The sequence below is a fragment of the Cladosporium halotolerans genome, assembly GCF_011745625.1.
Source record: "Cladosporium halotolerans strain TM138-S3 chromosome Unknown Sca16, whole genome shotgun sequence".
NCBI classification, from domain to species: domain Eukaryota; kingdom Fungi; phylum Ascomycota; class Dothideomycetes; order Cladosporiales; family Cladosporiaceae; genus Cladosporium; species Cladosporium halotolerans.
Window position 1 is genome coordinate 323,735 of NW_027191467.1, and position 26,934 is coordinate 350,668.

At 55.4% G+C, this 26,934-nt stretch overlaps 12 protein-coding genes across 12 annotated transcripts; 4 read left to right on the forward strand and 8 right to left on the reverse strand.

Moving 5' to 3' along the window:
* Positions 1-777: 777 nt before the first annotated feature.
* Positions 778-1,872, reverse strand: WHR41_04824 (uncharacterized protein; the record flags this gene model as incomplete). The annotated part of the gene is made up of 1 exon (XM_069373430.1): positions 778-1,872. The coding sequence occupies one exon, from the start codon at positions 1,870-1,872 to the stop codon at positions 778-780; it is 1,095 nt and encodes a 364-aa protein (XP_069229132.1).
* Positions 1,873-3,180: 1,308 nt separating this feature from the next.
* On the forward strand, positions 3,181-5,492 carry WHR41_04825 (uncharacterized protein). Its single transcript, XM_069373431.1, has 2 exons — positions 3,181-5,255; positions 5,324-5,492. Exons 1-2 carry the CDS (start codon positions 3,250-3,252, stop codon positions 5,361-5,363), a joined length of 2,046 nt encoding a protein of 681 aa, XP_069229133.1. The 5' UTR covers positions 3,181-3,249; the 3' UTR covers positions 5,364-5,492.
* A 247-nt stretch (positions 5,493-5,739) lies between these two features.
* WHR41_04826 (uncharacterized protein) lies at positions 5,740-7,434 on the reverse strand (the record flags this gene model as incomplete). The annotated part of the gene is made up of 1 exon (XM_069373432.1): positions 5,740-7,434. The coding sequence occupies one exon, from the start codon at positions 7,432-7,434 to the stop codon at positions 5,740-5,742; it is 1,695 nt and encodes a 564-aa protein (XP_069229134.1).
* Positions 7,435-7,699: 265 nt separating this feature from the next.
* WHR41_04827 (uncharacterized protein) lies at positions 7,700-8,419 on the forward strand (the record flags this gene model as incomplete). Its single annotated transcript, XM_069373433.1, has 1 exon — positions 7,700-8,419. One exon carries the CDS (start codon positions 7,700-7,702, stop codon positions 8,417-8,419), a length of 720 nt encoding a protein of 239 aa, XP_069229135.1.
* A 471-nt stretch (positions 8,420-8,890) lies between these two features.
* WHR41_04828 (uncharacterized protein) lies at positions 8,891-10,150 on the reverse strand (the record flags this gene model as incomplete). Its single annotated transcript, XM_069373434.1, has 1 exon — positions 8,891-10,150. One exon carries the CDS (start codon positions 10,148-10,150, stop codon positions 8,891-8,893), a length of 1,260 nt encoding a protein of 419 aa, XP_069229126.1.
* Positions 10,151-11,851: 1,701 nt separating this feature from the next.
* On the forward strand, positions 11,852-13,148 carry WHR41_04829 (uncharacterized protein). Its single transcript, XM_069373435.1, has 2 exons — positions 11,852-12,271; positions 12,350-13,148. Exons 1-2 carry the CDS (start codon positions 11,886-11,888, stop codon positions 12,918-12,920), a joined length of 957 nt encoding a protein of 318 aa, XP_069229127.1. The 5' UTR covers positions 11,852-11,885; the 3' UTR covers positions 12,921-13,148.
* Positions 13,149-13,406: 258 nt separating this feature from the next.
* Positions 13,407-14,030, reverse strand: WHR41_04830 (uncharacterized protein; the record flags this gene model as incomplete). The annotated part of the gene is made up of 3 exons (XM_069373436.1): positions 13,407-13,648; positions 13,711-13,785; positions 13,997-14,030. 3 exons carry the CDS (start codon positions 14,028-14,030, stop codon positions 13,407-13,409), a joined length of 351 nt encoding a protein of 116 aa, XP_069229236.1.
* A 566-nt stretch (positions 14,031-14,596) lies between these two features.
* On the reverse strand, positions 14,597-16,213 carry WHR41_04831 (uncharacterized protein; the record flags this gene model as incomplete). The annotated part of the gene is made up of 1 exon (XM_069373437.1): positions 14,597-16,213. The coding sequence occupies one exon, from the start codon at positions 16,211-16,213 to the stop codon at positions 14,597-14,599; it is 1,617 nt and encodes a 538-aa protein (XP_069229235.1).
* Positions 16,214-16,784: 571 nt separating this feature from the next.
* On the reverse strand, positions 16,785-18,277 carry WHR41_04832 (uncharacterized protein). The gene is made up of 3 exons (XM_069373438.1): positions 18,062-18,277; positions 17,716-18,008; positions 16,785-17,662 (listed from the first exon to the last, which is right to left on the reverse strand). The coding sequence occupies exons 1-3, from the start codon at positions 18,087-18,089 to the stop codon at positions 17,063-17,065; spliced, it is 921 nt and encodes a 306-aa protein (XP_069229234.1). The 5' UTR covers positions 18,090-18,277; the 3' UTR covers positions 16,785-17,062.
* A 1,569-nt stretch (positions 18,278-19,846) lies between these two features.
* WHR41_04833 (uncharacterized protein) lies at positions 19,847-21,990 on the reverse strand. The gene is made up of 2 exons (XM_069373439.1): positions 21,887-21,990; positions 19,847-21,816 (listed from the first exon to the last, which is right to left on the reverse strand). The coding sequence occupies exons 1-2, from the start codon at positions 21,924-21,926 to the stop codon at positions 19,994-19,996; spliced, it is 1,863 nt and encodes a 620-aa protein (XP_069229233.1). The 5' UTR covers positions 21,927-21,990; the 3' UTR covers positions 19,847-19,993.
* A 167-nt stretch (positions 21,991-22,157) lies between these two features.
* WHR41_04834 (uncharacterized protein) lies at positions 22,158-24,265 on the reverse strand. The gene is made up of 2 exons (XM_069373440.1): positions 24,120-24,265; positions 22,158-24,049 (listed from the first exon to the last, which is right to left on the reverse strand). The coding sequence occupies exons 1-2, from the start codon at positions 24,140-24,142 to the stop codon at positions 22,240-22,242; spliced, it is 1,833 nt and encodes a 610-aa protein (XP_069229240.1). The 5' UTR covers positions 24,143-24,265; the 3' UTR covers positions 22,158-22,239.
* Positions 24,266-24,753: 488 nt separating this feature from the next.
* On the forward strand, positions 24,754-26,901 carry WHR41_04835 (uncharacterized protein; the record flags this gene model as incomplete). Its single annotated transcript, XM_069373441.1, has 1 exon — positions 24,754-26,901. The coding sequence occupies one exon, from the start codon at positions 24,754-24,756 to the stop codon at positions 26,899-26,901; it is 2,148 nt and encodes a 715-aa protein (XP_069229239.1).
* Positions 26,902-26,934: the final 33 nt, after the last annotated feature.

Here is a 26,934-nt window from a genome sequence, read left to right on the forward strand (position 1 = left end):
CGGTGTTGGTACATTTGTGTGCTTGGATCGGGTCATATTGCTCCGGCTGATCGATCAGGACGGCGATGGAGAATGAGACGCCTCAATCGAAAAGCTTCGCGGACGCAGCGCCGCTCAGGGTCGGCCGGTCTTTGGCACCAGGTCTTCTTACTCCACGGTTCCGTGATTAGGGTAGAAGGCGTGATTGCGGGTCTTAGACGGGCTCAATTCTGGTCTTTCTGGTTGGCAATGTCGTGCTTATCCCTGTCGGCCACGTTCGTTCGCTACGAGAATGCCGGGAATGAGCTTTTTGATGGCGAAACAGAGTTTATATCAATTCTCCAGAGTCACACTACACGCCCGTGTGAGCGCGCTTGCTGCCAGACCTAATCTCCGGTTGTTTACCAATCCCTCGCTAAACGCTGACGATGCCTAATCCCGCATCTTGCGATCGGACGTTGCCTTGGCGATCGTTGTTAGATGCCATTCATCAGTGCGTAATCAGCGTTTGAGGGCACATTGAGAGCAACTAGTACAGAGTCTTCATACGAAAAGAACTTGGAGGTAGAAAGCCTGTTCATTTCGCGTGAGCTAAGTTCGCTACCAAAATGTCTAGGAATAGAATGTAAATGTTAATACAGCAACCACCATCAAAGCCTCGTAAACAAGCAAATCATCTAGAATCGAAGAAAAAGTAATCATCCAACGGACAGCGAGGCCTTTCGAAGAGTGTACAGGCCGTGTCTCGGTTTTTCACCCCGGCTCAGATTTCGCCGAGCCAGGAGCTGGTGCATGCGCTTAGCGGCGCGAAACGTCGCGAGCGTGGACGCCGGAGTCGTTCCAGGCGCTGGAAAGCAGGTAGTTGACCCAGGCGAGGAGGTCGTCAAGAGTGAAACCCTCGGGGAGAGGCTTGGAGGGCATCTCGGCGTCGGTCTCGGCGGTAGTGGTGGTGGTCGAGCCGGACGAGGTCGAGCCGGAGCTGGTGGAGGCGGTGTCGGCGACCTTGGTGACGGCAGCGGCAGCAGAAGAGACAGCGGTGGCGGGCTGGGTGCTGGCAGCAGTAGGCTCAGGAGCAGCGGTGGTGGTGCCGTTGCCGAAAGGAGCAGAGCCAGTGCTGCTGTTGCCGCCAGTAGAGCCGGAAGTCGCGCCGTCCCAAAGAGCGGGACCGGGGATGGTGTAAGAGTCAAGACCGCCGTAGATGCCAACCATGATACCGGCATCAGTAGGAGTGTAGAGAGCAGTGCCAAGAACACCTTCGGGGTTGGCGGTACCGCTGCCAGTGACCTCGAGGTTGAAGCACTGAGGGTAGTTCTGGGCACCGTTCTCGGAGCCGGCGCCGTGGAGAGCGATAATCTCATGACGGAGAACGTACTGACCAGGAGCGAGGCTCTCCGGGATGGTGACTTGCCACTTGCCGTCGTTGGCGATAAGCTCGTCAGAGGCCCACTGGCCAGGAGCGGGGCTGCCGTTGATCAAACCAGCCTCGTCAATCTTGAAGAACTTAAGAGTCTCCTTGTCGACAGTGGTGCAGTCATCACCATCGCACTTGGCGAGGTAGTCGATGACGGGACCGTGGTGAGACTCAGGCCAGGCATCCGGGCCCCACTGGACCTCAACGGTGTCGCCAGCAGCGACCTTGGCAGAGATCTGACCAGGCTTGGCCTCCTTGTGGCAGATGATGTCGCCAGTGGCATAGGCGGTGCCATCAACGAAACCGTTGTCGCCGTTGGCAGCGCTCCAGGCGACAATCGCAGGCGGGTCGGGGGTGTAGATGTAGTCGGTGATGAAACCGTCATAGGACTCGCCCTCAGCAGTGATGCTGGTGACACGGCCGTGAGCGTAGGCCGAGGCGGCGAGGGAGCCCAGGAGGGCAGCAGTCTGGAGGAAAGCCATTGGACGAAGTGATTCTGTTTAGAGATGAGAGATCTGCTGTAGAGCGAGGTCGAACGAAAAGTTCTGCTTTGATGGAAGTGATTGAATGGGTGAGTAAGGAAGGGCTGTATCACCAGGATACTGCAAACGAATGACTGGGTACTAGACCGAGAAGGAGAGGATGGTTAGAATGGATGGGGGAAGGCATGTCTGGCAGGACGATGGCTTTCCTAATATACCATCGTGTATGTTCGCTTCGCGCGATAGCTTCGCGAACGAAGCCGACCAAGCTGGACGATGTCTGTGTAGAATAGATTGAACGTATGGGTCGCCAAGGCACCACGACCTGGCTAGGAGCATAGCATCAATACAAAAAATTAGTGACCTACAGCATGTTCCATGTTTCAGACAGCATACAGGCGACGCTCGTTGGTGGATCTCGCAAAGACCTTCTCTTGGCAGCGCGTGCCTTGACGGTGCCAGGCAGGAGACAAGCGCGCCGTTCACGTTCCATGAGAGACCAGGCAGACGGCACTGCAAGAAACGCTGATTACCAGGAGCCGAAGTGGGTGGGGGCGACATAGACGCGGGAGCTAACGTCTCGAGAAAACAAACGAAATAGGGCTTTGGCGCCCTGTTACTAGGGCTTAGTGCAACCGATGCAGGGCTTAGCGCGGCGTGACTGGAAGGCGCATGGCGTCTTCTCCTGAAGCGAGACGCGCGACAAGGTTGTTGTTCGAGGCATTGGGGCTTGCTTCCCGATCGAGTATGCTGCGTCCTTAAAGTCTCTCGTGAATGATGTGCCATGAATCCCCAAGGAAGGCCAAGCCCGCGTCGGTTGAATTTCTTCACGACGGCATCAATGCGGAAGATGCAATCATACGGTATGGAAGGCTGTGTCGTCCAAGTAGGCACGATACAGGCCAGTATTGCCAGCTTTTTCAGTCATTGTGCGAAGTGGTGAAGGGCAATGGTTCAAAGACGCGGATTTACGCGAGCTTCAGAGGTGTCCATGTCTCGGTCTGGAGGGCGCAGTCACGCCAAAAATGATTCGTCAGTACCGACATCGATATCGATAAAGCAAGCTCATGAGCATCTAGTAGCTGGGATGCGATATATTCTATGACTGGTTCTCAAAGTAATGATGGAAGAGAAGGAAGCAAGCTCTCAGCAAACGGGTACAGTCTGTTGCAAAATCATCTGCGTTAGATCCGAACGCGTAAAGTCCGAGAGACCGGTGGTCGGTCCCTGGCCGGCGTTATGCATGAGGTCATTCATTCTTCCTAGTGTCAATCTTCCACTCCTTCGGCCTCACAGCTGAACGTCGCGCGAGCTGATTTCGCAGGACTTGACCAGGCCCAGTCAATTCGCTCGCCATCGGTAGGCGATTGTCGAGGCATGTTCAGGCTCCCTGGTCCGGCGTGCGGGCGATGCGCAGGCAAAATCCTCAGGCCGCAGCGCTTTGCGACCTCGAACCTCACAAGGAACATCACCCAGCTGTCGGCGTACAGCACGCGACCATCTCTTAGAAAGGCAACCCCCACTTACCCTTCGCTCACTCTCCGTCGCCTCCAGTCGCAGTTCCAGCCCCTCAGGCCGCCGACTCTGGAAGAGCTCGGCCAGGCAGCACCAGCGAAGACTTACAGGCGCACGCGCAGATGGCTGCGTCGTTTGATCCGCCTTGCTTTGGCGACCGGAGTCGTGCTTGGTCTTGATACATACTTCTACGATGCCTGCATCACGCGATCCGTCCGCACCTTCTTTACCGCGCTCTTCGTTGCGATAGACTACAAGATCAACTTCCAGGCCGAGCCATGGTTCGGCGACAGCGTTGCAGACCTGCACGCCCGCAGCGCTCAGAGGGTATTTGATTTGCTGCGCGCCAATGGCGGTCTCTACCTGAAGATTGGCCAGGCGATCGCCATGCAGTCTGCCATTCTCCCGCCGGAGTTTCAGAAGATGTTCGCGCGGATGTTCGACGATGCGCCGCAGAATTCATGGGCTGAGGTGGAGCAGGTCATCAAGGAAGACTTTGGCAAGACACCCGAAGAGGTCTTCGGAGTGAGCTTTGCGGGAGACCTCAAGAAGGGCATAATGGAAAGGACAGCAAGAGCCAGTGCCAGCGTGGCTCAGGTGCACTGGGCCCGTCTTGAGGATGGAAGAGAAGTCGCGATCAAGGTCCAAAAGCGTGAGATTGCGCGACAGGTCGGTTGGGATCTCTGGGCATTCAAGGTGGTGACAAAGATCTACACATGGTACTTCGACCTCCCTCTGTACAGTCTGGTCCCTTACATTTCGGAGCGCCTGATGCTGGAGACGGACTTCGAGAACGAGGCTCGCAATGCCGAAAAAATGCGCGATCTCATTCAGGGCGAAAAGCGACTGCGAGGGCGTGTCTACATCCCTCAGGTCTATCATGACATGACTAGCAAGCGTGTCATGACTGCTGAGTGGATCGAGGGCGTTCGTCTCTGGGACAAAGAGGGCATCACTGGGTCATGGTATGGCGGCTACAAACGCGGTTCTCCTGGCGCTGGTCAAGCTTTCATCGAGCCTCCGCCTGTCTCAGTCACTGCCAACGTTCCCAAGAATGACCCGCATGCCGAAAAACTGAAGCCTTCTCGGGACGAATGGCGTGGGCCGACCAAGCGTGGTGGTCTAGGACTCTCCCTGAAGCCCGTCATGCAAACAATGGTCGACCTGTTCTCTGCACAGATGTTCCTCTGGGGCCTCGTCCACTGTGACCCTCATCCAGGTAACATCTTCGTTCGCCGCCTCCCCTCCGGAAAGCCCGAGCTCGTGCTTATCGACCACGGCCTCTACATCGAAATGGACCCCAAGTTCCGCCAGCAGTACGCGCTCTTCTGGCGCAGCCTGATGACCTTTGACAACAAGACCATCGGCGAAGTGACGAACGAATGGGGCATCAACGCGCCGGACATCTTCGCGAGCGCGACGCTGATGCGCCCGTACGAGGGCGGCGACGGCAAGACGCTGGCCGAGATCCGCTCCATGAGCGCCAAGGAGCAGAAGCAGCGGCAGTTCGAGATGCAGCAGAAGATGCGCAAGGGCGTGCGCGGGATCCTCGGCAACCAGGACAAGTTCCCGCAGGAGCTCATATTCATCGGCCGCAACCTGCGCATCGTCCAGGGCAACAACCAGTTCCTCGGCAGCCCCGTCAATCGCGTCAAGATCACCGGCACGTGGGCGAGCAGAGCGCTGGCGGAGAATAGGGAGGCGAGCTACGGGCAGCGGTGGAAGGAGTATGGGAAGCATTTGCTGTTCCGCACTGTCCTTATCACCACTGATTTTGTCTTCTACTGGTCTAAGCTGAAGCAGCTCTTCGGTTTCGGAAAGGGCATGGACGACGACATCGAAGAGAGCATGCGGAAGATGGCTAGCAGGTGAGTTGGCAGCAAATCTTTTCACGATGCACAACATACGTGGAGCATCATGCTAACCTAAGTCGCAGTATGGGCGTGGAGCTCAACCACGGTGTGTTCGAAGGCTGAAAATTGTCTGGTCAAATCATAGATCGCCACCTACACCGCTGTAAAGTGTACATATACATGTAGATAAACTACAAGATACCCTGGGTCTTCGCTGCTTAGATATAATTGCTACGATCTTGCACTGATCAGCTCCTTTGTTCTTTTTTTGATCATTTCAGGTGTGCATTCACAGCAAGCCACCCCGCGCAGGCTGCATTCACGATCGATCACACAAGCTACGGACTTTCTCAGATGGGAAGTGATTCGATGGTCAAAACTTTGAGATCGTCATCATTCTACAATGCTGTCTATATCGAAAAAACCAGACCAAATAAAATCCTAGAAATACCAAAAACACAACGCTAATGCTTTTTCACCATCTCTTCAAACCACCCATCTACGCGGCGACCGTGCCCCTGACACCACCCTTGCCGCCGACCTCCCTGGCGACGAGCGTGACGCTCAGGTCGGCGGCGATGTTGACCTGGACCTCGACCTTGCCGTCCTTCTTGACGCCACGCACGCCGGCCTCGGCGAGCGTCTTGCCGGCCTTGAAGACCTTCTCGCGGACCTCCTCGGGCTCGTCGTCGCTGTCGTCCTCGTCGCTGTCGTCGTCCTTGCTGCCGTTGGCCGCGGGCTTCTCCTCGGTCGTGACCTTGATCTCGCGCGTGCCCTCGGCGAGGCGCAGGAGGACGTCGCCGCCGGCGGGGACGGCGATCTGCGCTGTGCGGCGGGCAGGGACGGGGGTCTCGGCGGGCACGACGACGGCGAAGCCGGCGTCGGTCGCGAGGCCGATGGCGGAGGGAGTGTGGGGGGCGACGGTGACAACGGGCTCGATGCTGGACTCGATGTCGGCCTGCTCGAACTCGGAGATCAGGGAGGCCTGGATGGCGGCACCGCGGGCGGCGAGCTCGGAGGGGTTGACGGCGGATGCGGTGGTGGAGGGCGCGGTGACGGTGGTAGATTCGGGGAAGTGGGCGCGCAGGTTGGAGGCGATCTTGGGGGTGTGGGAGGTGCCGCCAGAGAGGAGAATGTGGTCGACGTCAAGGATGTCGAGGTTGGCCTTCTTGACGGCGGCCTCGATCAGGCGGGTGAAAGACATGAAGACCTTGTTGGCGAGAAGCTCGTAGCGAGTCCTGTTGACAGTAAGGCTGAAGTCAATGCCGTCAACCAGGCTCTCGATAGAGAAAGAAGCAGACTGTCCAAGAGAGAGGGACTTCTTGACGGCCTCAGCCTCGAGAGTGAGCTTAGCGAGGGAACGCTCAGTCTTGCGAGGGTCGGTGGCGGTCTTGTTCTTCTTCAGGAACTCCTTGGCGGCGTACTCGATCAGGACCTCGTCCAGGGCCTTACCGCCGAGCTCGTAGTCGTGGGCGGTAGCCAGGGTGGTGTACATGCCGCCGCGGCTGGCAACAACAGCAACGTCAGAGCGGATACCGCCGAGGTCGGCGACGAGGACAATCTTGTCCTGGCTCGCAGGGTCGGACTCGCCGCTGAGCTGCTGCTTCGCGTCGTGCGCAAGGAGGGCAGAGATAGTCTCGGGGATGGTCTGGATGATCTCGACGCCGGCCTTGGAGGCAACAGCGCATACGGCAGCCTTCTGCGCATCGCTGGTGTCGGAGGGGATTGTCAGGACGGCGCTCTTGACCTCACGGCCAAGGTAGTCGGCCGCACTCTGCCTCAGTCTGCGGATGTGCCTAATCGCAATCTCGTCCACGCTCAGACAGCTCTTCTTGTCGTCCTCGCCCTCCTGGATCTGGAAGCACGCGCTCTTGCCGCCATTCTGAGGCTCGGCGTGAGCGCTCTGGTGGCACGCACGGGGGTCCACGTCCTTGAACTCCTTGCCGAGGAAATCTCTGAAGAAAGCGACGGTGTTGCGCGGGTTGCGAACAAGCTGGGCCTTGGCCTGGGTGCCCTGGTACTCCTCGCCGGCAACGTAGGAAAGGATGGTGGGAATTTGACGGTCGCCCTCCTCGTTCGCGATGACCTCGGCCTTGCCGTCAGGGCCAGTGTAGGCGATGCTGCTGTTGGTGTTGCCGAAAGTCAGGCCAATAGTAACGTGGCTGGGCGCCTCGGTGCCCTCGGTGGCGCTCATTGTGGCGGTATTAAGGGAGGGGTATGTGGTCGGTAGAGAGAGTGGTGGGGTGGTGTTAGGCGGGTGCGTGCCTGTGGGATATGGAGCAGAGAGGAAGGGCGGCGGGCGGGCGTCGATTGGCGATGGAGTCTCAAGAAAAAGTTCAGAGTTCGAGGTCCAGGGTCCGCGCCGAACCTAAAGCTCGCCGCATCAGAAGCATCATCCCGCCTACTGGGATTGAACGAAGATACATTTTTCTGCTCAATACACTATACACATAGCAAGCATGTCAGCAACAATCCTACTTCCCGGCGAGGAATTGCCTAGCGACAGTCTCCCAAAGACGAAGAAGGGCACACTCACGCTCGGTCCTGGCCTGCGTCACATTCCGCCCACTTCGATCACTGCAACTACTAGTGGCTCAATATCGGTCGATAACAAGAAATCTGCCGTGTGGCTCGAGAATACCAATGGCCGCTACCAGCCTTCTACTGGCGATCTGGTGATTGCACAAGTGCATCATGGATCAACAGATACCTATCACTGCGCTCTCACCCCGCAAACACCGTTCGCATTACTTGGGCAGCTGGCTTTTGAGGGCGCAAGCAAGAAGAGTCGGCCGCATCTCTTGTCAGGCGATCTTGTATATGCGCGTGTTTCAAGAGCTGTGAAGGGCGAGGATGTGGAACTTGAAGGATTCAACTCCGCAACGGGCAAGAGCGAGGGCATGGGTCAACTCAAAGGCGGCATGGTATTTGAGGTGTCCCCTGCGTTTGCACGCCGATTGATGATGGGCAGCAAAGGTGGTGTGAAGATCTTGGAGGGCGTAGGTGAGAAGATTCGGTTCGAGGTTGCGGTGGGCAGGAATGGAAGAGTGTGGGTGGACAGTGGTAATGTGAGGACAACAGCTGCAATCGGGAGGCTCCTTACGTCAAGCGATGAGAATGCTTGGGATGTGGAAGAACAGGAGAAAGCACTGAAGAAGGCTCTCAAGGACATGAGCTGAGAAAGCATACGATGGATGATGGATGATGGATTAAATTACTGGAATCTGTGCTGCCCGAGTGCAAACTGGCCATCGGCAACCGCGGGAATGGCTTGCCCGAAGGAGTCCTCCCAACGAGTAGTGTTCTGCAAAGTCTCTGCCACGAACCGTACCCCTGGCAGCCTGCCCTCATCGACCACCTGATAGGCACAGGTAAATGGAGCAGGCCTTCGGTCCAGCCAGCAAGCAACACATCAGAGTTGTTGCAAACATTTGGCTCGCCGCGCAAAGACGCTGGCTGTCCGTACCGGAGTTTTGGCAGGGCTCTTAGTTTTGTTAAGCGCGCCTTCCGAAAACTCAGCTCGCCCTGTAGTATATGAGAAATGAAAAGGCTCAACACGAGCATTACTGACTTCAAGAGAAGCTTCTCCTGAACCTCCCTGCTGAGATTTTTTGACGATCCACCAAGATTTCGAGCCGGGCTTTAACGTCTCACTGCTCGATAGAAATGACGACGCCTTGGCCGCTGCATCTGTTCTCCAACAACCTGGAAGCTTGGCTGGCCAGGTTCTTCGCCACCAAAATGACTTGGTCCCCACGGTACTGCCTGGTCACGGTCGAGTTTTGAATGATTTTCTTCAGCCACTCTGGTTGCTCGCCGGGTGAACAATTCTCGAACTCTTCATGGGTTTGTAGTAGACAGGATGCTTGGCGGTGCACCTGGATCGCATGTCGATTCTCTTCTTCAGCCTGGTCTTCGTGAAACTCAAGGCCGACGATGGCATCTTGACCTATCGGTATGCCTCCAAGGTGGCTTCCAAGGTAATCCGCATCGGACGTAGGTGTCCAGATGAATGCCCATCGTTTGATTGACTGTGCATGCCTCGCTTTTCGTAAAGCTGCTATCCACTTCTCGACAGGTTTGAGCGAGATTTGAGCTTTATCCCTGGATTCCTTGCCTTGATCTGCCGGAATCTCGATGGCGAAAGTATTTTCGCCATAGTAAATTGGCAGGACCTCATTTCGAATCTGTCGACAAGTCATGGCGAGGTCAGGCTGTTCGGTGCTCACGACCGGATACACGAAGAATTGCGTCTCCACGACCGCGAGCCTCCAGATACGTTGACGAAGAGCCAGCTGCAGAGACATGATATTCTTGCCATTGCCCTCCTCGCTCTGGCTTCGCACCTGCTGGCCCATCTTAAGCTGTAGTCTCCTCGTCCGCTCGGTCGGTCGGACAAGAACGCTCAGCTTGACTTCCTCGGATTTCCAGGCTTTCTTGGTCTTCGGCATGTAAAGGGTGTCCATCTGCCCAGCATCGCGCATGAAATCCATTAGGTTCATAGACTTTCCTACTGCCTTCTTCGACTGAGTACCAGCACTCTGATTGTTGTCCTTCGTACCTTGTCCTCCACCTTTGACGGCTTTGAGTCTCTTTCCGTCATGCACGACTACCTGTCTCGCCTTCTTGCACTTTGTCGCGTGCTCAGCGACCTTTTCTTGGGTGGTCAAGGGCGCTGTTTTGCGCTTGGGAGGCTTCTTCTTCGCTTCAGCTTTACGTGCAGCTTCGGCAGCGAGCTCGGACGGGGGCGGCAGGACTGTGACCTTGCGTTTCTTTGCAGGTGGTGGAGGCGGCATGTTGTCTGCTGGAGCTTGTGGCTTGGAGGATGTCTCCTTCTGCTCGCGCTCGTACGCGGCTTTCGCTATCCGGCCGACTGTGGTGAGGGTATTGAACTTGGGTTTATAGGCCATGTCGTTGATGTCCTCAAGTTGTTGGGTAATGGTTTGTAGGATGAATAATTTTGTCCACGGCAGAGATTTTATCTCACCATGAGCGGCCAAGGACATGTGATCACATGGGAGTGATGGCTCCAGCGACCTTCCGCGCCTTGCTGTGAGACTTCAAGGTGAAGCCGTCGGAGAGTCACAACATGAGATTGCGTTCGATATTGGCATGCAGATGACTTTGTCGCGGTTCCAGAGTGAACGAAAGGCAAGGCAAGGCCCTGGGTGAGCACAGATAACCAGCAGGATATCGCAGTGACGATGTCTACTCACCAGGAATGTTTAGCTTTCTGTTCGGATTGACGGTAGCGAATTGATGAAGTATGTATAGCATTAGTCACAAGTGCTTACAGTCATCTTAAGGTGATTGAAAAGAGTAGTTTCTGGAAAATGATGAATGCCACCCATCGGATCTCCACCATTCATGACATTCGTCAAGACACAATCCTCTACTCGATCTTGAACTCCAAACAAGCCTTCTTCCCAACACCCCTACCGAACTTATCACCCTTCTGGCAAACATCCCAGAACGCCGCCAAGCAATCGTCCTCTCCATCAAGCACAGCCTTGCAACCCTTCGCCGATGTCAAGCGCGCAGTAGTCATGACACCGCTTGGGTCGAAGCCGCCCGCAGTATAACCATTGAGGGCAGTATCTGCGACAGAGTTCGGGTTGTCGTTGTCGCTGTCGTTGTTGTCGACCTGGGCGCAGAAACCCCTAATGGCGTCCGCGGCTCCGGAGCCTGTGGCGAGGGTCTTTTCGTCGCAGGCGGCTTCGGCTGGTGAGGAGGCTTCGTCTGTTTCCGGGGGGCCGGCGTCGTCTTGCTCTTCTTGAGCGAAGGCTATGGTATAAAGCAGGGTCGTCAAGAGGACCATGATCAAGGTTTGGACACGCATGGTTGAGTTTTTGGATGTTCGAAGAGCTCAATGAGATGGTAGCGTGGAGCCGTATTATGAGCCTGATTTTGGCTGATTGAAATCAGGTTGAGTGTAAGTTGGGATCAATCAAATGACCGACCCAAGATTAAAATGAGATTTGGGGGAGACAAAGAATGATGGGCCACGGATGCAGCTGCAGCTGGACAAAGGCAACGCAATAGACGGCGTACGCCCATGCGAGCTCATTGTCCCGATTACGCTGACGATTGAATGGTTGACACGTGATGTCCGATGGTTCTGCTTTTCGGTCGCCTGAAAGGGTTGTTACTTATCAAGAAGCTTAGTCCCCTACCACGCTCTCAGCAATGTCTATGAGCAGAAGAGTGATTCATCAGAGCTGGTGCAATCAGCGACGGTCCGATATAATAGCGTCTACAGAAACAAGACCGTGCCATGAAATCTCCAGTACGCTGGCAGACCGTCTGCACAGAACCATAGGATGAGACGGTTTGCCAAATTGAAGCCGCTCATCCATTCCCCTTGTGTACGACCACGAACGTTTTCTCATGCAATCATGCCTGTATCAGCGCGTATACCTGTGTTGGGTGTTCGCTAGCATAGCGGAAAAGGATGCTCGCAAGAGTTCTAGGGTTGGTTTGTTGATTGAAGTATGTAGACCTCGGGGTTGTTAGGGTTGTCGTCCGCGCGCGAGCGGCGTCCCGACTCACCTCCGAGAGCATCTCCGCAAATCATTGGTCTCCAGAAGTCGCATAGAACATCGGAGGACATTATTGTCGACGAGCACCCACAGCGCGCCAGTAATAATGTCCGGCCCTCTCGCCCTGCCCATACGGATCCTCTCGCAATCGTCACGGCAGACGAGCTCAACACAATGCCTGCGCCAGCGTAGCGGCTACGTGCCTCTGGACACCACGATCCGCCAGCAGAGATGGACGCTTTCGAAAAGGGCGTTTGCGACCGTGCCGCGCCGTGAGAGGGCCGTGATGCCGCAGCAGATGAAACAACAGGCTCAGCCGTCCGCGAATCGCATGCAGAAGGAGCAGCAGGAAGCCATGATGCGAAGTGGTCAGCTCCCAGACGACATTGGGATGCTGCCGGACACATTCATTCTGCCGCGGAACGAGGGCGAGCGCAGGAATCGGACGCTGAGGAAGAAGTGGCTGAAGACACGGTTTAATGATGCTTGGAGGTAAGGACTGCCCCCGATTAACAAGCTACTGGGAAGAACGAACCAAAGAAAAGACCTCTGACACCTCTTGCGCACCAGTCTCCTCGCCTACAAATGGGTTATAGTCAAGCCCCGACCAAACCTCGAGCTCTTCAGCATTGCGTCAAAAGCCGCCACCATGCATCAAAAAATGTACAAAGCCTTCGCCGCTGGCGATATGAGCGCAATGCAGGGCCAGATCTGCAGCGGCCTGCTCGGCTCTCTGCGCGGCCGCATCGCACAGCGCGCGCCCAACACGTACCTCGAGTGGTCAGCCAAGAAGCAGCTGTCGCCGCCGCGCCTGTGCTCATACAAAGCCGTGGCGCTGCCCGGGACCAAGGACGAGGGGAAGAACGAGCGCAACTGCCAAGTGCAGGCTGTCGTGAGGCTGCACACCCTGCAGGCCTTGCAGCATGTGAAGAGGGTGACGAAGCGCGTGGGTAACAAGATCCGCACGGAAGAGGAGCGTGTTGGGAGGGAGGAGGAGAAAGAGAGCTACGAGTACATGGTTTTGCAGAGGACCATCAGGAGGGGCAAGGTGAACGATTGGCAGATTTGGGGATTTACGGACGAGACCAGGCTCAGAGATGTCGAGAAGGAGAACGCTGCTGCGAAGGCTCCGAAGAAATAGACAGGAGCGGTCTGGATGATGCTCCAGATCATTGCTGGCGAACATGACACACGCCCCTGTAAAATTCCTGGACACATGAGACGAGAGCTGTATTTCACCTCAAACGTAGATTTACCTCCAATTACTAGCGTGAGATGAAACTTCAAAGGATGTCGGGTTGCCATTTCCTTGAATAGAGTGCAAACTCAGTAGTAGCTACGGAAGAAACAGGAATAATCGCCAAAGACAGTCCGTGTCCTTCCCCAACCGCTAAACATTCCATCATAAAGTATGTTGGTGGTCATACTCCGAATTCGTAGCCGGAAATGCGTCGTGCGCAGACTGGCTTCTTCCAAGGAAAGAGCCAACAGGCACTGCCAAGTAGACGCTCACATCCGAACTCTCCCGCTGCCTGGGAACCGCAAATTCAATCGGGCTGATGAGCGGCCTAAGATATTGCCAGCGAACAGAATGCCGGACCCGAGTCGCCTCGCACGGCGATTCCGCTTAGAAACCGTGCACCTTCACGGTGAGGGCCTCAAGGCCCAAGCCTTCCTTCTTGTCCGTGAGGAACTCCTGAACATCCTTGCGCTGATCGCCTTGGAGCTGGATGACCTCACCCATCTCCGAGTCCGCTACGATGGTGCCATTGCAAGCGAACTTCTTCTTGATCACCTTGAGGATCTTCTTCTGGTCGAACTTCTTCGGCAGACCCTGGACAGTAGTCAAGGTCTTGCGACCGTTGCGCTCTGTTGTCACATATTAGTCACTGACCCGTCGTGTGGTTGGGTCGGCGAGGAGGATGACGTACGCTGGATACGGATATGGATGTAGTTCTGAGACTGCTTCTCTCCGCCGGTGTCTTCATCCGCTTCGGCGAACGGGTCTACAATGTGGATTAGTGTGTTGTTCTTGCGCTTATCGTCGGCAGCCTGGGTCGCGTCGCGGCGGCCCCTCTCTTGCTGACAGCGTTCGCTTCACGCGTGACGAGGGCAATTTTGCTGAAGAACAGCCGAGAGCAAGTCGCTGTAGCCCCAGAGGAAGAGCACTGGGCGACGCGAGGTCGGGCGCGTACGGAGGATGGTGAAGGGACATACCGAAGGACTTGAGGTTTTCGATTGATGCGGACATAAAAGACGTGCTTCCTGGTGTCTCCTTGAGAGGTTTTGGAGTAGTCGCGAAGTGGGTTGATTCCCTTTGTGTAGTCTTAAAACTGAGTTGCTGAGTTGTTGGAGCGGAGAGTGGTAATGTTGTTGTTGGTGGGTGGTGTCAGAGACAGTCAGTCAGGCTGAAGGTGGGGGGAAGTTCAAAGGCTTCCCGCAGTTGGCGGGCACGGCCCAGGGTTTCTTGGCAGCCGTGACTTCATTGGTCAAACGCCACCAGACACCTGCGCGCTCACGAGACTCTGACCTACATATTCACTGACTGCGCACGGCGTGAATGCAGATATGCGTCAGCTTGTACCGCTACGACGCCAAACATGGCTCAGGACTGATCGACGGTGAACCCAATTGCCATCCGACGCATCCCGGTAATCTCACATCATGTCGTAGAATTGGGCATTACATTGGGCTTCACGGCGGAATTGTCGGCATGTGGAATCTGTCTGAAACACGCTGCTGTTGCCGATTCTGGCGATCGAAGTACATCTTCAAATATAGGGATACAAGGAATTTGACGAAGTGATGCTTGCCTAATCAGGGGTCTGCATTCGCAAGATCTCTCTTGTAGCGCTCCTTCGCCCTCTGCTGGCTCTCACGGAAATTCACGTGAGGCTTAGGATATCCCAGCTTCTTAAACTCGGCCTCGCTCAGGCGCTCAGACGGCGCAAACACCGCCTTGCCTTCTACGTTCTTCAATTCGGGGACCCACTTCCGGATATAGTCCCCGTTGGGATCGCACTTCTCGGCCTGAACCACCGGGTTGAAGATCGTATAGCTGGGCTCCCAGCCCTGGGTGTTATTGGACAGGTCCCAGTCAATGAGGTGCTCGGCAAAGTAGCGCTCTCCGAGGCGGTAGTCGATCAACATGTTAGCGCGGAGATATGAGGATGTGTTCATGCGCAGGCGGTTGTGCATGTAGCCCTCAGAGTTCAACTGGCGCATGCCGGCGTCGATGAACGGCTCGCCCGTTTTGCCTTCGTACCACTTCTTCCACCCTTCCTCGTCATCCTCCCATTCCACATTGTCGAACTTGAGGTTTTGGGGGAGGTTCATGGTCGTGTGGGGAGAAGTGACGGTCACCTGGCGGTAAAACTCTCGAAAGACGATTTCGCGGACCCAAGCAGCGACGCCTGCGTCGCCTTCGTCAAAATGCTGACCGTCATTCCTTTTCTTCGTGACAGAGAGGGCTTCACGGACGCTGATGATACCGGAGGAGAAATAGGGAGACAATCTGGACGACGGGTCCCGCGCAGGCTCAGAGCGGTGTTTGGCGTAATCGGAGACCTTTTGGTCGAGAAAGTGGTTCAGACGTTCGATGCCGGCATCGTGGCCGGCAGGCCAAAGTTTGCGAATGCGGTCCCGTTCTTCTTTGCTTGCGAACTGTTTACTCTCGGGAAGGTCAGGCACCTTGGAGTCGAAAAGGTCCTTGAACTGCTTCTTGGCATCTTTGTCATTTCCTTGCGGGGGAGGAACGGTGTCGAGCAAACTTGGGTCACTCTTGGTCTCAGATAGCCATGCCTTGTGGTAAGGTGTGAAGACTTTCATTGGCCCGCCGCTGCCTGTCGTGATCGTACCGGGCCTTACCACTGTCTGATCATGCAATGCGTCGAAGGAAAGATCCTTTTCTTGGGAAACATGCTTGGCCACCTTAATGTCCCTTCTCAGCTCGTCAACTTCGTACTCAATGTTCGCGTAGATGTGTGAGACATCGTGGTCCTTGACAAATTGCATGACATCCTCTGTCTTTTCAGCACGCTCCTTGGCCGTGACAATCGCGAGCGGAATATTTCTGTCCTCCAAAGACGCTTTCAGCTTCTGCAGGCTCTCAAGTATGAAGTCGGTGCGCGGAGCGCTCGTGCCATGCCACTCCATATCTTTCGGAGAAAAAAGGTACATGGTGATCAAGCTGCCGGATCCCTCTTTGGCCTTCTGAGCCGCGGCGTGCAAGCCGCGGTTGTCGTGCTCTCGAATGTCCTTTGAGCGGAACCAATGCAGGACATTGCGAGTGTTCTTCTGGTCTTTCCTAGTCTTCTCTAGAAGTTCTTCCAGTTGGCTCATCGGAGTATCTTCGTCGATCTCCTTTGCGCGCTTGGTTGATGGATGCTTGAGCATGTCGTCCGTGCTCTGAGAGCGCTCGTGCTTTCCGGTCATTATCGCCGCTGTGCTGAGATAGGATCGTTGAAATATGGGATGAGATTGTCTTGTAAGGGAGATTGTTGGAGACTGGAGGAACAAGAGACGCATGAAGAGCAGACGGTGGGCGGTAAGGGAAGGGTTATGAAGAGAAAGGAGAAACGCGTCCTACCATTGACTTTCACCTATTGGATGTTCCATTCGCGCACCCTCCGCGCAAGGATCTGCGTCATCTGAATGGTGGAAGGATGAATTACATCTGTATCCCGATCGCGCTAAGGGGTGAGATCCATATCATCGACGTGTGTCTCCAAAATTGCCGACGTCATCGGTAGATCGCCGGCGCACTTTTTGATTGCGGACACCACTTGACCAATGTGAGGACACGGTGTTGCTTCAGTCGAATTGCACTGTAGTATTCAGTTTGCATCCGTTGTGTGTGAAAATTGATAAGGGAAATAGTTACGCCTGTGCCTTCGTTGCCGTGACTCCGCACGGTCGAGCAGCCGCCTTATTACCGTGTTGTATCAACTGATGGATTTGCGGTTCGCGCACCAGCTCGGCACTAGGGCGCCAGACCGGTCACCAATATATTCACGAGTGCAAATAGTTTATTCATTGTTGTATGCTGATTCAGTTATTTAGCTTTGATATTAATGTCTGTTATATTATGAGGGGTGACCAAAAAGAAAAACAGTCGGTAATTAATAAGCGCCGTGTACTGTATCAACTTCGTGTGGTATCGTGCAGATATGAAATATGGCACGTAATAATCTGATGAACTCGGTAAATTAACTTCCAATTCTGATCTTTTGAATCGAATCATCAATCGGTCATGAAGCGTGAAGTAAGCTTCTTATGAAATCTTTAGGCACCTTCGTGGGTGCCGTTGGTGGTACCATTCGTACCGTTGGCTGCGACGCCGTCCTGAGCAGCTTCCTGATCGGTGACGCGCTTCTTCCTGCCCTCGAATTGAACGTCCTTCTCGTTGTAGTCATGAATGTGCAGACCAAGGTCAGCCGGGTTGATGTTGCGGTGGCCCCAGATGAGAAGAGCGCCGAAGACAGGTTTGGCGAAAACGTCGAGAACGCCGTAGAAGACAGCCTCAGAGTCTGGTGCGATGAGGTTGGCGCCCTCGCAGACAGCCCATGCGATCGGGTAGAGAATCCACAAGAGGGATGTCAGGGATCCGCAGATGAGGAACGTCCTGCCCACGTTCGGTCCCATGGCGTTGGCGTGTCTGCGAGCCTCCCAGACGAGGACGTAAACAATCCAGAGAAGGGCGGCGCAACCGAAAGTGAAGTAGCCCCACTTATAAGTCGTCTGGACGAGAGCACCAGCCAGGCCGGTGACGATCATGACCTCGTCGACCAAAATAAGGAAAAGGGTAGTGGGCCATGGCATGCCGGCAGTAAGAAGTAGATCCATAAGGAGCAGGGGCGTGGTAATGACCCAGTCAATGTACCTCTGAACCTCGTTGTCAGCGTCTGCGTGATACGACAATGGCGGGTTACACTTACGACGTAGTAAATCTCGCGGTACTGGCCGCGGACTTCCGGGTCTGATGGACGCTCAAATTCAACCTGAATGCCCGTCCATCCGAGATGCGAGGCCATGGTGAAGTAGGCAATCGCTGCAACCATCGTGATAGCGGCGGTGATGTAGTGGAAGATGCGATGCTGACGGGGTTTGGTAGCCGCAAGGCCAACGAAGGCCATTGTCGACGCAATCATAATAGCAGTCACCGTCCAATACCAATCTGAGCCATGGGTGGTGATGGCGACCTGAGCAATGGAATTGCTCACGTCGTCGGCTGGAGTATCCCGTTAGCATTTGAGATCACGCGACTGAAATAGTTGAACGTACTGTTAACAGCGAGCGCTTGATTACCCATTGTGAGTGAATAGACGGAGTTCAAATGTCTGTTGATGAGTGCAGTGTCCGAGATCAAAAACAGTAAGATGCCCACAGCGAATCGATGGCAATCTGCGACGAATTTATATTACAGCTCAAATGCAAAGGTGCATGATGCAACCACTCAAACCTCTAGCCTTCGTGCACATGACGTGGAAGTCAATCGTTGGTGAAGGCAGCCTTTGCCTTTTAGTGCCGCCCATCGTTTCGCGGCATCCTATCCCGGATATGCACGGGTCATCCTTCAGCAAGGAGACAAGGCCGGTTCCGGCCATGACTATCGCAAGGCAGCTCGCAGCGGAGCAGTTTGCACTTGCTACTGAGCTCCATGCGGCACCCCCCCAGAAGCTCTTTCGAGGGCAACCCTGTTCCCCTATTGTGCCTCATGAACGAATGTCCCTCTCACGATTCAAGAGGGGGCATGTCAGCGAGCCTGACCTAGTCGCGATGCATGAATGTGATATCCATCCCGTCATAAGAGCGTCTTAGCGCCAACCCTACCCGTCAAAGGAGGGCAGTCCGAAGCTGGCGATGAGCTTGTTTGGACTTCGAGACTCAAAGTCTGCGGCCCGGAAGCTTAGGCGCATTCCTGCTCAGGATCTTGCAAGTCTGTGTTCATCTCTGACATCTCACCTCATCATCAATCAAAGACCCTGCAAGTCCAACCGCAACCGACTCGCTCGAAGTCGAGCGAGCGGATAGAGACATGCCGCGGGCGCACGCGGAGAAGTATCACATGTTTCAAAACCACGTCGGAATCAAATCACTAGCCGTGGAGGTCCATCACAATGCTGTGTTTGCAGGGGAGAGGCAGTGTCATGCCGGGGTTTGCTCCGAGTCTGCGCGCAGAGCGCACGTCGACCATCTTCGATTCTTTAGGTCTTGGAAGGGGCGGTCTGCCGCCAGCAAAGTCAAAAGATTCAAGACCACTCATCAGTCTGTTAGCGACCGTTGAAATGCTGCTATCACTGTAGATCTCGAACCGCATCCTCACGCGCGCGAACGTTGTCGCACAGCGTCATCATCTCATCATGACTTCGCAGGGCACTCTAGGTATCAACGTGTGCCCAGGGCCCCTACCCTCCCAAAGCGCTGCATCCGCGCCAGATCCGGACGCGCATCGACTCCTCAGAAAAATGAAGCCGCGTGACCCCGACGAAGCCTTTACGAGCATGCCCACGTCCGCGCCTTCGTCGGCCTGAAATTCTGTCCGCACCAAACCGATTCGCTCAAGGTGGTTGGGGTGTTGCAGGGGCAAACCGCGGGATCGTCTGACCATGACACTCGACTTTTGTCATTCGCAACATTGTCTATCCGGATCATTTGAGATTGTATTGAATCCGAATCTACGTGCCGTTGGAGTGGTAGTCCGAGGAAGTGTAAAAATGGTGTAGCAGCGGTCTCGACGCCCGTCGCCCCGGTCCACTGTGATTCGCACTACAAGTCGCAAACTCTGGTCAAAAGGGCATAGCGAGGTCGGAGTAGCGGAGCTGTCTGATCAGTAGATGTGCATCGCGCATTTGAAAGTGTATAGGATCTGGAAGACGACGACGCGTCCTTGTAGAGTGGATATATTGAACCCTCCGGATGGGAATTCGGTCTCGATACCCGATGAGAAAGGATAGCCCTACGAGACTTCTCTTCTTTTCGGGGAGAAGAGATGCCTAGAGGTAACAACTCTATGATAAACTTTCATAGACCTCAATTATTTGGAAGAGCGATGGGGACATGCAGACGCGGTCTCTGAAGTGTCCAATATAATTGCGTAGGGCATTGAATAGTACATCTGTAATACCCGTGCGTAGAAAAGCTGCCTTAGCCTTCACGCGTATATCGATGCCAAAGGTTTCGACATCACTTAACGTGGTCCTCTAGGTCTAGAATCTACATATTCATGAAGTACATGAACCCAACCACCCACGGCACAATCATAACCATAGCGATAATGAAAAGCCAGCTCTTCGAATCGTCCAGCCAGAACGGCTTGTCCACCGCGTCCAGCCTCGCGTTCTTAGCCTTCTCTTCCTCCTGACCCCAAGGAACCCGCATGCCTAAATCCTGTAAGATCTGCTCCGCAACCAGCCTCCCACCCGCCAAAACGATCGGCACACCAGTCCCCGGATGCGCACTCGCGCCCACCATATACAATCCCTCCACATCCTTCCCCTTTCCCCTCGTCGCATCAACAACAACAGACGCTAACCGCTCAACAACACCGCCCCCCAGCTTCCCATCGATCCAATGCGGCCTGCGCGCGCGCGTCGACGGCCGGAACGACAGGACATTGAAGAAGCTGTGCGAAAGCCCGAGGATGGCGCCCTTGTCGAGGTTGAAGCGGTCGCGCCACGACATGGGGTCGTTGGTGAGCTCGTGGCGGATCAGGGGCGCGAGGTCGGCGCCTGTGCGTAACTTGATTGTTGCCAGGATGGTCTTGCGCGCGAGCGCGATCATGGCGGGCCAATCTTGGGTTTCGGAGGGCGAGATGCCGGTTTGGTTGGCGGGGGAGGCGGATTTGATGGAGGTCGTTGTTTCTGAGGGGCCGTTGGTGTTTTGTGGTGTGAGAGTGCCGTTTTGGGATTTCTCGACTAAGTGGCCGACGGGGACGAGGACGACGACGCTGTCGCCAGTGGGAGGCGCGGCGGTCGGGTCGATGCGGCTTGGGACATTGACGTAGAAGCTGGGCTCGTCGGGGATGAGCTGCTTTTTGAAGATGCTGTCAAAGGATTCGCGGTATTCGTCGGCGAGGAAGATGTTGTGAGGTTGGAGGTCTGGGACCTTCTCCGAGAGCGCCCAATAGAAGCTTATGCTTGAGCAGCTGCCTGGCCGTTGTGATAGCGAGTCCGCATATGGTGACTTGGGCAGAAGCTCGTTGTAGGCGTACACCAGGTCGGAGTTGTTGACAACGATGTCTGCTTCCAGCACCTCGCCGCTCTCCAATCGAACACCCTTTGCCTTCGCTCCGCTGTGATCCAACAAGATTGCCTCAACTCCAGTCCCCAACCTGTAGTCAACTCCAAGCCTCTTGCCGATGTCTACCAATGCCTCCACAACCCTGTGGAACCCACCCACAGGATACCAAATCCCCTCCGCCAACTCCGTATATTGCAGCAGCGAGTACGTTCCTGGAGCATCGAACGGACTCATACCCATATACATGCTCCCAAAAGTGAACACGCGCCTCAACCGCTCCGTCCAGAAATACTTGCTCGCGCGCGTCCAGATCGACTCAAACGGATGCAGATCCAACAAATGCTGCAAGAACGACCACCTCAACATCCCCGCCAGCGTCTCAAAATTCCTCAACAGCACATGCGACACCGACAGCTCGTAGTGCCTGTGGCTCTCCTGCAGAAACGCCAGGTACCGCTCGTAGCCATCCTTCCCCTCCCAGCGCTCGACCTCGTCCTTCATCGTCGCGAGATCCGAGCTGAGGCGCACGCGCTCGCCGTCGCCGAACCAGATGTTGTAGTTGGGGTCGCATTTGAGCAGCTCGACGCCCTCGGCTTCGAGGCTCGTGCCCAGCTCGCGGAAGGTCAGGTGGAAGAGGCGCGGAAGCAGGAGCAGCGAGGGCCCTTGGTCGAAGCGGTAGCCTTCATGGTGGATGAGGCTGCAGCGCCCGCCGGTGAAGGCGTTCTTTTCGAGGACGGTGACGCGGAAGCCGGCTTTGGCGAGGCGGGCGGCGGTTGCTACGCCGCCTACGCCGGCGCCTGGATGAATGAAAGTGTCAGCGGGGCCGTGGTGGTGATCAATGGGGTGGGAGGGGGTTTCGTAGCTTACCGATCACGACGGCGCTCTTCTGCTTCGGCTTCTCTGACATTGCGAGGTGAGTACTTGGGACGGAGGCATGTTTGCGGCGGTGGGATGTCGAAGTGGTTGACTTTCACATGCAAGCCTAGTGCATGCGGGAGCTTCAAGCCGACGCTTCGGTGACGTCCGGGAAAATGCTTGGAGCCAATCTCAACGCCCGTGCATGAACGAGATCTAAGATCAGACCATACTCGGCAGAACGCGAATGCGAAGCATTTCAATACTTGATCGAGGCACAAGATGTGTACATAGGTATGGCTTGATTTTTACTTATGTGACATTATATACAACACATGCACTAGTTCACCAAAATCTCCATCATCCTACCGAGTGGAGTGGACAGGCCCAGCGAGCGCTCTCCAGGCGACAGTAATGCGCTTCCAAGTAGGGACAGTAGCTCTGCCAGCTTTGACCTGATAGCCAGGCGTTCTCAGCTCTCGCCCGATCTGCATGTAGGACTCGACCGCCACGCGCATCGACGCTCTGGCAGGCCGAGGCAGTTCTTCGATCGCGCCGACGCTCTTCTCGTAGAGGCCGAATGCACGCTCGAGCAGATGCAGGCGCTGCTTTTCGATGCGTTTCTCCACAAACTCCTCGTTCTTGTCCGAGCGAAGGGCGGAGACGAACGACTCGGGGGTCATCTTTTCTCTCTTCAGCCAAGAGATAGGTACGTAGCAGCGGCCGTTCTCTGCGTCGACCTTCAGGTCGCGGGCGATGTTGGTGTATTGCAGGGCAATACCCATGTCATGTCCGGCGGCCATGACGCGCTTGGAAGCGGTCTCGGACAGGCCAGGGTAGTGGTGCAAGACAAGCTGGATGCAAAGGTGGGCGACCGTACCTGCAACGCGGGCACCGTACTGGTCAAGATCGGGCTCAGTCTTGATCGGCGTAGAGTTGGCGTCCTTCGTGAAAGCCAGATCCATTTCGAAGCCCTTGATGAGCTCGAACAGAGGTTCTTTGTCCATGCGTTGCGTCGGCAGATAAAGCAACGAGAGCAGGGTATCTTGCGGGAAGTTGTTCATAGCGAATAGGGTCGCAGCACCCTGGTTGATGTCCGTGGCCGGAGTGACACTTCCATCCGGCCCCTTCTTAGCCTCGCCATACGCGAACTCAACGAATTTACGGAGCTTGAGAATCCATAGCTTCGCTTCGGCGGGCGACTTTGCGTTGTCAATGAGGTCGTCCGCAATGCGGCAGAAGGCATAGAGGTGAATCAGGTCGATCCTCAGGCGGCCGGAGAAGGTGCCACTGGCAAGGTAGAAGCTCCTGCTCTTGTTCTTCAACCTCTGCACCGATTGTCGCAAACCGAGGATCCGGTCATCGTCGTAAGCTGCAGCCGGTAACAGCAAGGCGCGGACCAACAGAGCGGGAGTCGGCAGCGAAGGCACAGTCGGGAAATGCGCAGGGAAAGTATTCAAAACAGCAAGAGCGTTGTCGAATGCCACCAGTCCAAACACAATCAAACAATTAGTCAAGAAAAAGAACACTGCTTCTTCAGCCTCCAGCCCAATACCTGGGAGATACAATCCAGTCTTGGTCCCAGATGAAATCACCCATGTTCCACGGTGCAATGCCAGCGCGTCGACCACCCATAGATACAAAGTAGGAATAGCAATCGGGATCGCAGTGCTCACCAGAGGCAGCTTGACAAGGAATTGGTATGCCAGAGTCCACAAAAGCAAAAGGAACGGAGACGCCCAGACGAGGATCAGGCCCATGTAGGTGTATTCGCCAGGTGTCTTGATCCAATCGATGCTCTTTTTGATAATCAACGCCAACCCAAGTTGACCGCCCAATTTAAGAACCTTCCATTTGTCATTCTTCTTCTCCTTTGCCAGGTAGATGGAGTGCAAGGTCGGCTTGGACAACAGAAGGTACAACAGGGTCGTATTGAAGGTCTGGATCACAAAGAAGAAGACTTCCTCAACCGGGATGTCGAAGATCTTCGGACCCATGACCGCATTGTCCGGGTAGCTCCATATCGAATTCCGGATGAGATAGCTATCCCATGGGATCGTCGAGGTCACCGCGATTGTGATCAGGAAGACGATCTTGTACAAGTCCAGGCGGGTGCACAAAGGCGCATACAGTATGGACAGAAGGATCGCAGGGGGGACAGTGTAGGTGAGGTGCCTGTACGGAGCACGTCAGTGCCATGATCATGTGATGCCAGAGTGACCCGTAGAGGGACGGCTGTCCTTACACCAACGCGTAGTCGTAGCCCATCTTCGTGTATCTTGGGTTCGCGAACCAGTGAATGCCCGTGGGGCCGCTAGAACATGCTCCTCGCTCCCACCCACGACGTCTAATTACACATTACGAGGGATGACGGCGCAGAGGAGGGACACGGGCAGGCGGCGTGAGGAGCGAGGCGCTGCTTCGCTTTTCGCGAAGCCCATCTAACGCCCTTGGCAAATCCCATCTCGCTGTCGGGGCGCGACTAGACTTCCGGCTATCGGCACGTGCAGCGGGAGCGAGCGGTTTCTTCTCCTCGACTTCTGGCACAGGGCGTTGGCAGCTCGGTGGCTTGCACAGTGACGTCAGCAATGCAGGCACGCATCTTGCATCTCGATTCGATGCGGGCCAGACGAGCTTGAGCCTGGTGGTGAGGGGAGCGCAGGCCACGGCATGGCAGGCTTGCTCGGGGCGCTCGGAAGGCGCGTCGTCGGCATGTGACAGTGATGTTATCGCTCGCCGCCTCCTCTCGGGCAACTGCGTTGTACAGCGTCAACCACTCTGCAATGCCTGCTGTCGTACAAGTAGTTGTCGACGCGCCTCCGCCTAGGTATGCCTACCGAGCCGTGTTGTAGCCACTCGATGACTTCCGGCGGACCAGCATGAGCATAATGGCCACGACTGGTCACAAGCGCAAGCGATCATCCAGCGAGAACATCCGACCTACGCCACAGGACAAACACCCATACCTCTCCGGCAACTTTGCTCCTATACAGCAGACTCTTGCTCTTACGCCATGCGCTTACACCGGATCTCTCCCTGAAGAGCTCGCAGGTGGAGAGTACGTTCGCAATGGCAGCAATCCTGTTTCCAACAGCGACCTGGGCCGAGATGCTCACTGGTTCGACGGCGATGGCATGCTATCCGGCGTGTCCTTTCAGAAGGACCAACGAACCGGAGCAATATCCCCGGAGTTCGTGAATCAGTTCATCTTGACGGACCTGTACCTCTCGGCCATTAGCTCGGAACGGTTACGGGTGCCCATATTGCCCAGTATTGCCACGTTGGTAAACCCTTTCGCTCGGATGATCTATGTGACACTGAGGATCATGCGAACAATCTTCCTGGTCATACTGTCACATTTGCCTGGATCGAAGCAGAAGATCAAGAAGATCAGTGTTGCCAACACGAGCGTCGTTTACCACGATGGACGAGCTATGGCTCTGTGCGAAAGCGGACCGCCTATGCGGATACAGCTACCTGGACTGGAGACGGTGGGATGGTACAACGGATCATCAGCAGAAGGAGAGCCTAAGGACCCTGATTTGACAGAGAAAGAATGCGTCCTTGGAGAGAATGGCGGCCTCATTCAATTCATGCGGGAATGGACTACAGCACACCCGAAGATCGATCCTATGACGAAGGAAATGTTCATGTTCCACGCAAGCTTTGCTCCTCCATATGTGCAATACTCCATCCTGCCCAAGCAAGTCACGAGAGGGGCGGCAGCATCGGACCAAGAGCCTACCTACGAAAAGATGCTCAACGCAGCAGTACCTGGCTTGACTGGTGGCAGGATGATGCACGACTTTGGTGTTTCATCATCTCACGCCATTATCATGGATCTGCCGTTATCTTTGGACCCGGCCAATCAGCTCAAAGGCAGGCCACCTGTCACTTACGACGCGAGCAAACCATCTCGCTTCGGCGTCTTCCCTCGTCGCCACCCTGAGAAAGTGCGATGGTACGAGACTGACGCATGCTGCATATTTCACACTGCCAACTCCTGGGATGACCTTGACGCGCAGCAGAAGCCTGTCGCAGTAAACATGCTTGCTTGCCGTTTGACTTCAGCAAAATTGGTTTTTGCTGCCGGCAATTTGGCACCTCCGGCCGAGAAAGAAGTCATACCAGCCGATATCCGCAATAAGAGGCGCATGCCATTCTTCAGATATGACGCTGGGGCAGATGGCTCCGTTTGGGAGCGATCTGGTTCCATCGAGTCCCCATCTGATGAGAAAGAACCTTTACTGCAAATCATCCCTTCAAACGAGCATGCTCTGAGCGACGAAGACGAATACGACGAGGATCAATGCCGTCTTTACTACTACAACTTCGACCTGCGGACCGGCCGCATCGCGCACGAATGGGCCCTCGCCGCCATCCCATTCGAGTTCCCTTCCGTCCACCCAGCTCTCGAGATGAGCCAAGCCCGATACATCTACGGCTGCTCAACGACCGCAACCAACTTCGGCTCCGCGCTCGGCAAAGCCACGAAAATCGACGCCCTCGTCAAAGTCGACGCGGCATCGCTCATCAGCCGCGGCCGAGCATATCCCCCCAGAAGCGTCTCCGGCATCGTCGACAACAGATCGATGGTCCAAGTCCTCGAATCGAACGATCTGCAAGACCCGATCCGCGCCTTCCAAATGCCCGAGGGCTGGTTCGCGCAGGAGCCGCGGTTCGTCCCTGCCGCCACGAAGCGCAGCGAAGACGACGGATACCTGGTGTTCTACGCTTTTGACGAATCGCAGCTTACCGAGGACGGCGAGGTGCCGGTGGACGACTCGGAACGTAGGGCGAAGAGCGAGCTCTGGATTATCGACGCTAATGATATGCGCACGATTGTAGGGCGCGTGCATCTGCCGCAGCGAGTGCCTTACGGCTTGCACGGCACGTGGTTTTCGGCGGAGCAGGTGCTTGAGCAGAGACCGATTGAGAGCTTGAGATCGACTGCGGCTGCGCTGGAGGCTAAGGGGACGGGTGTTTGGATGGGGATTCGCGATATTGTCGAGAAAATTCTCGGCTGAAAGTCTGGTTTGCGAACTATTTGGCGTGGAGTT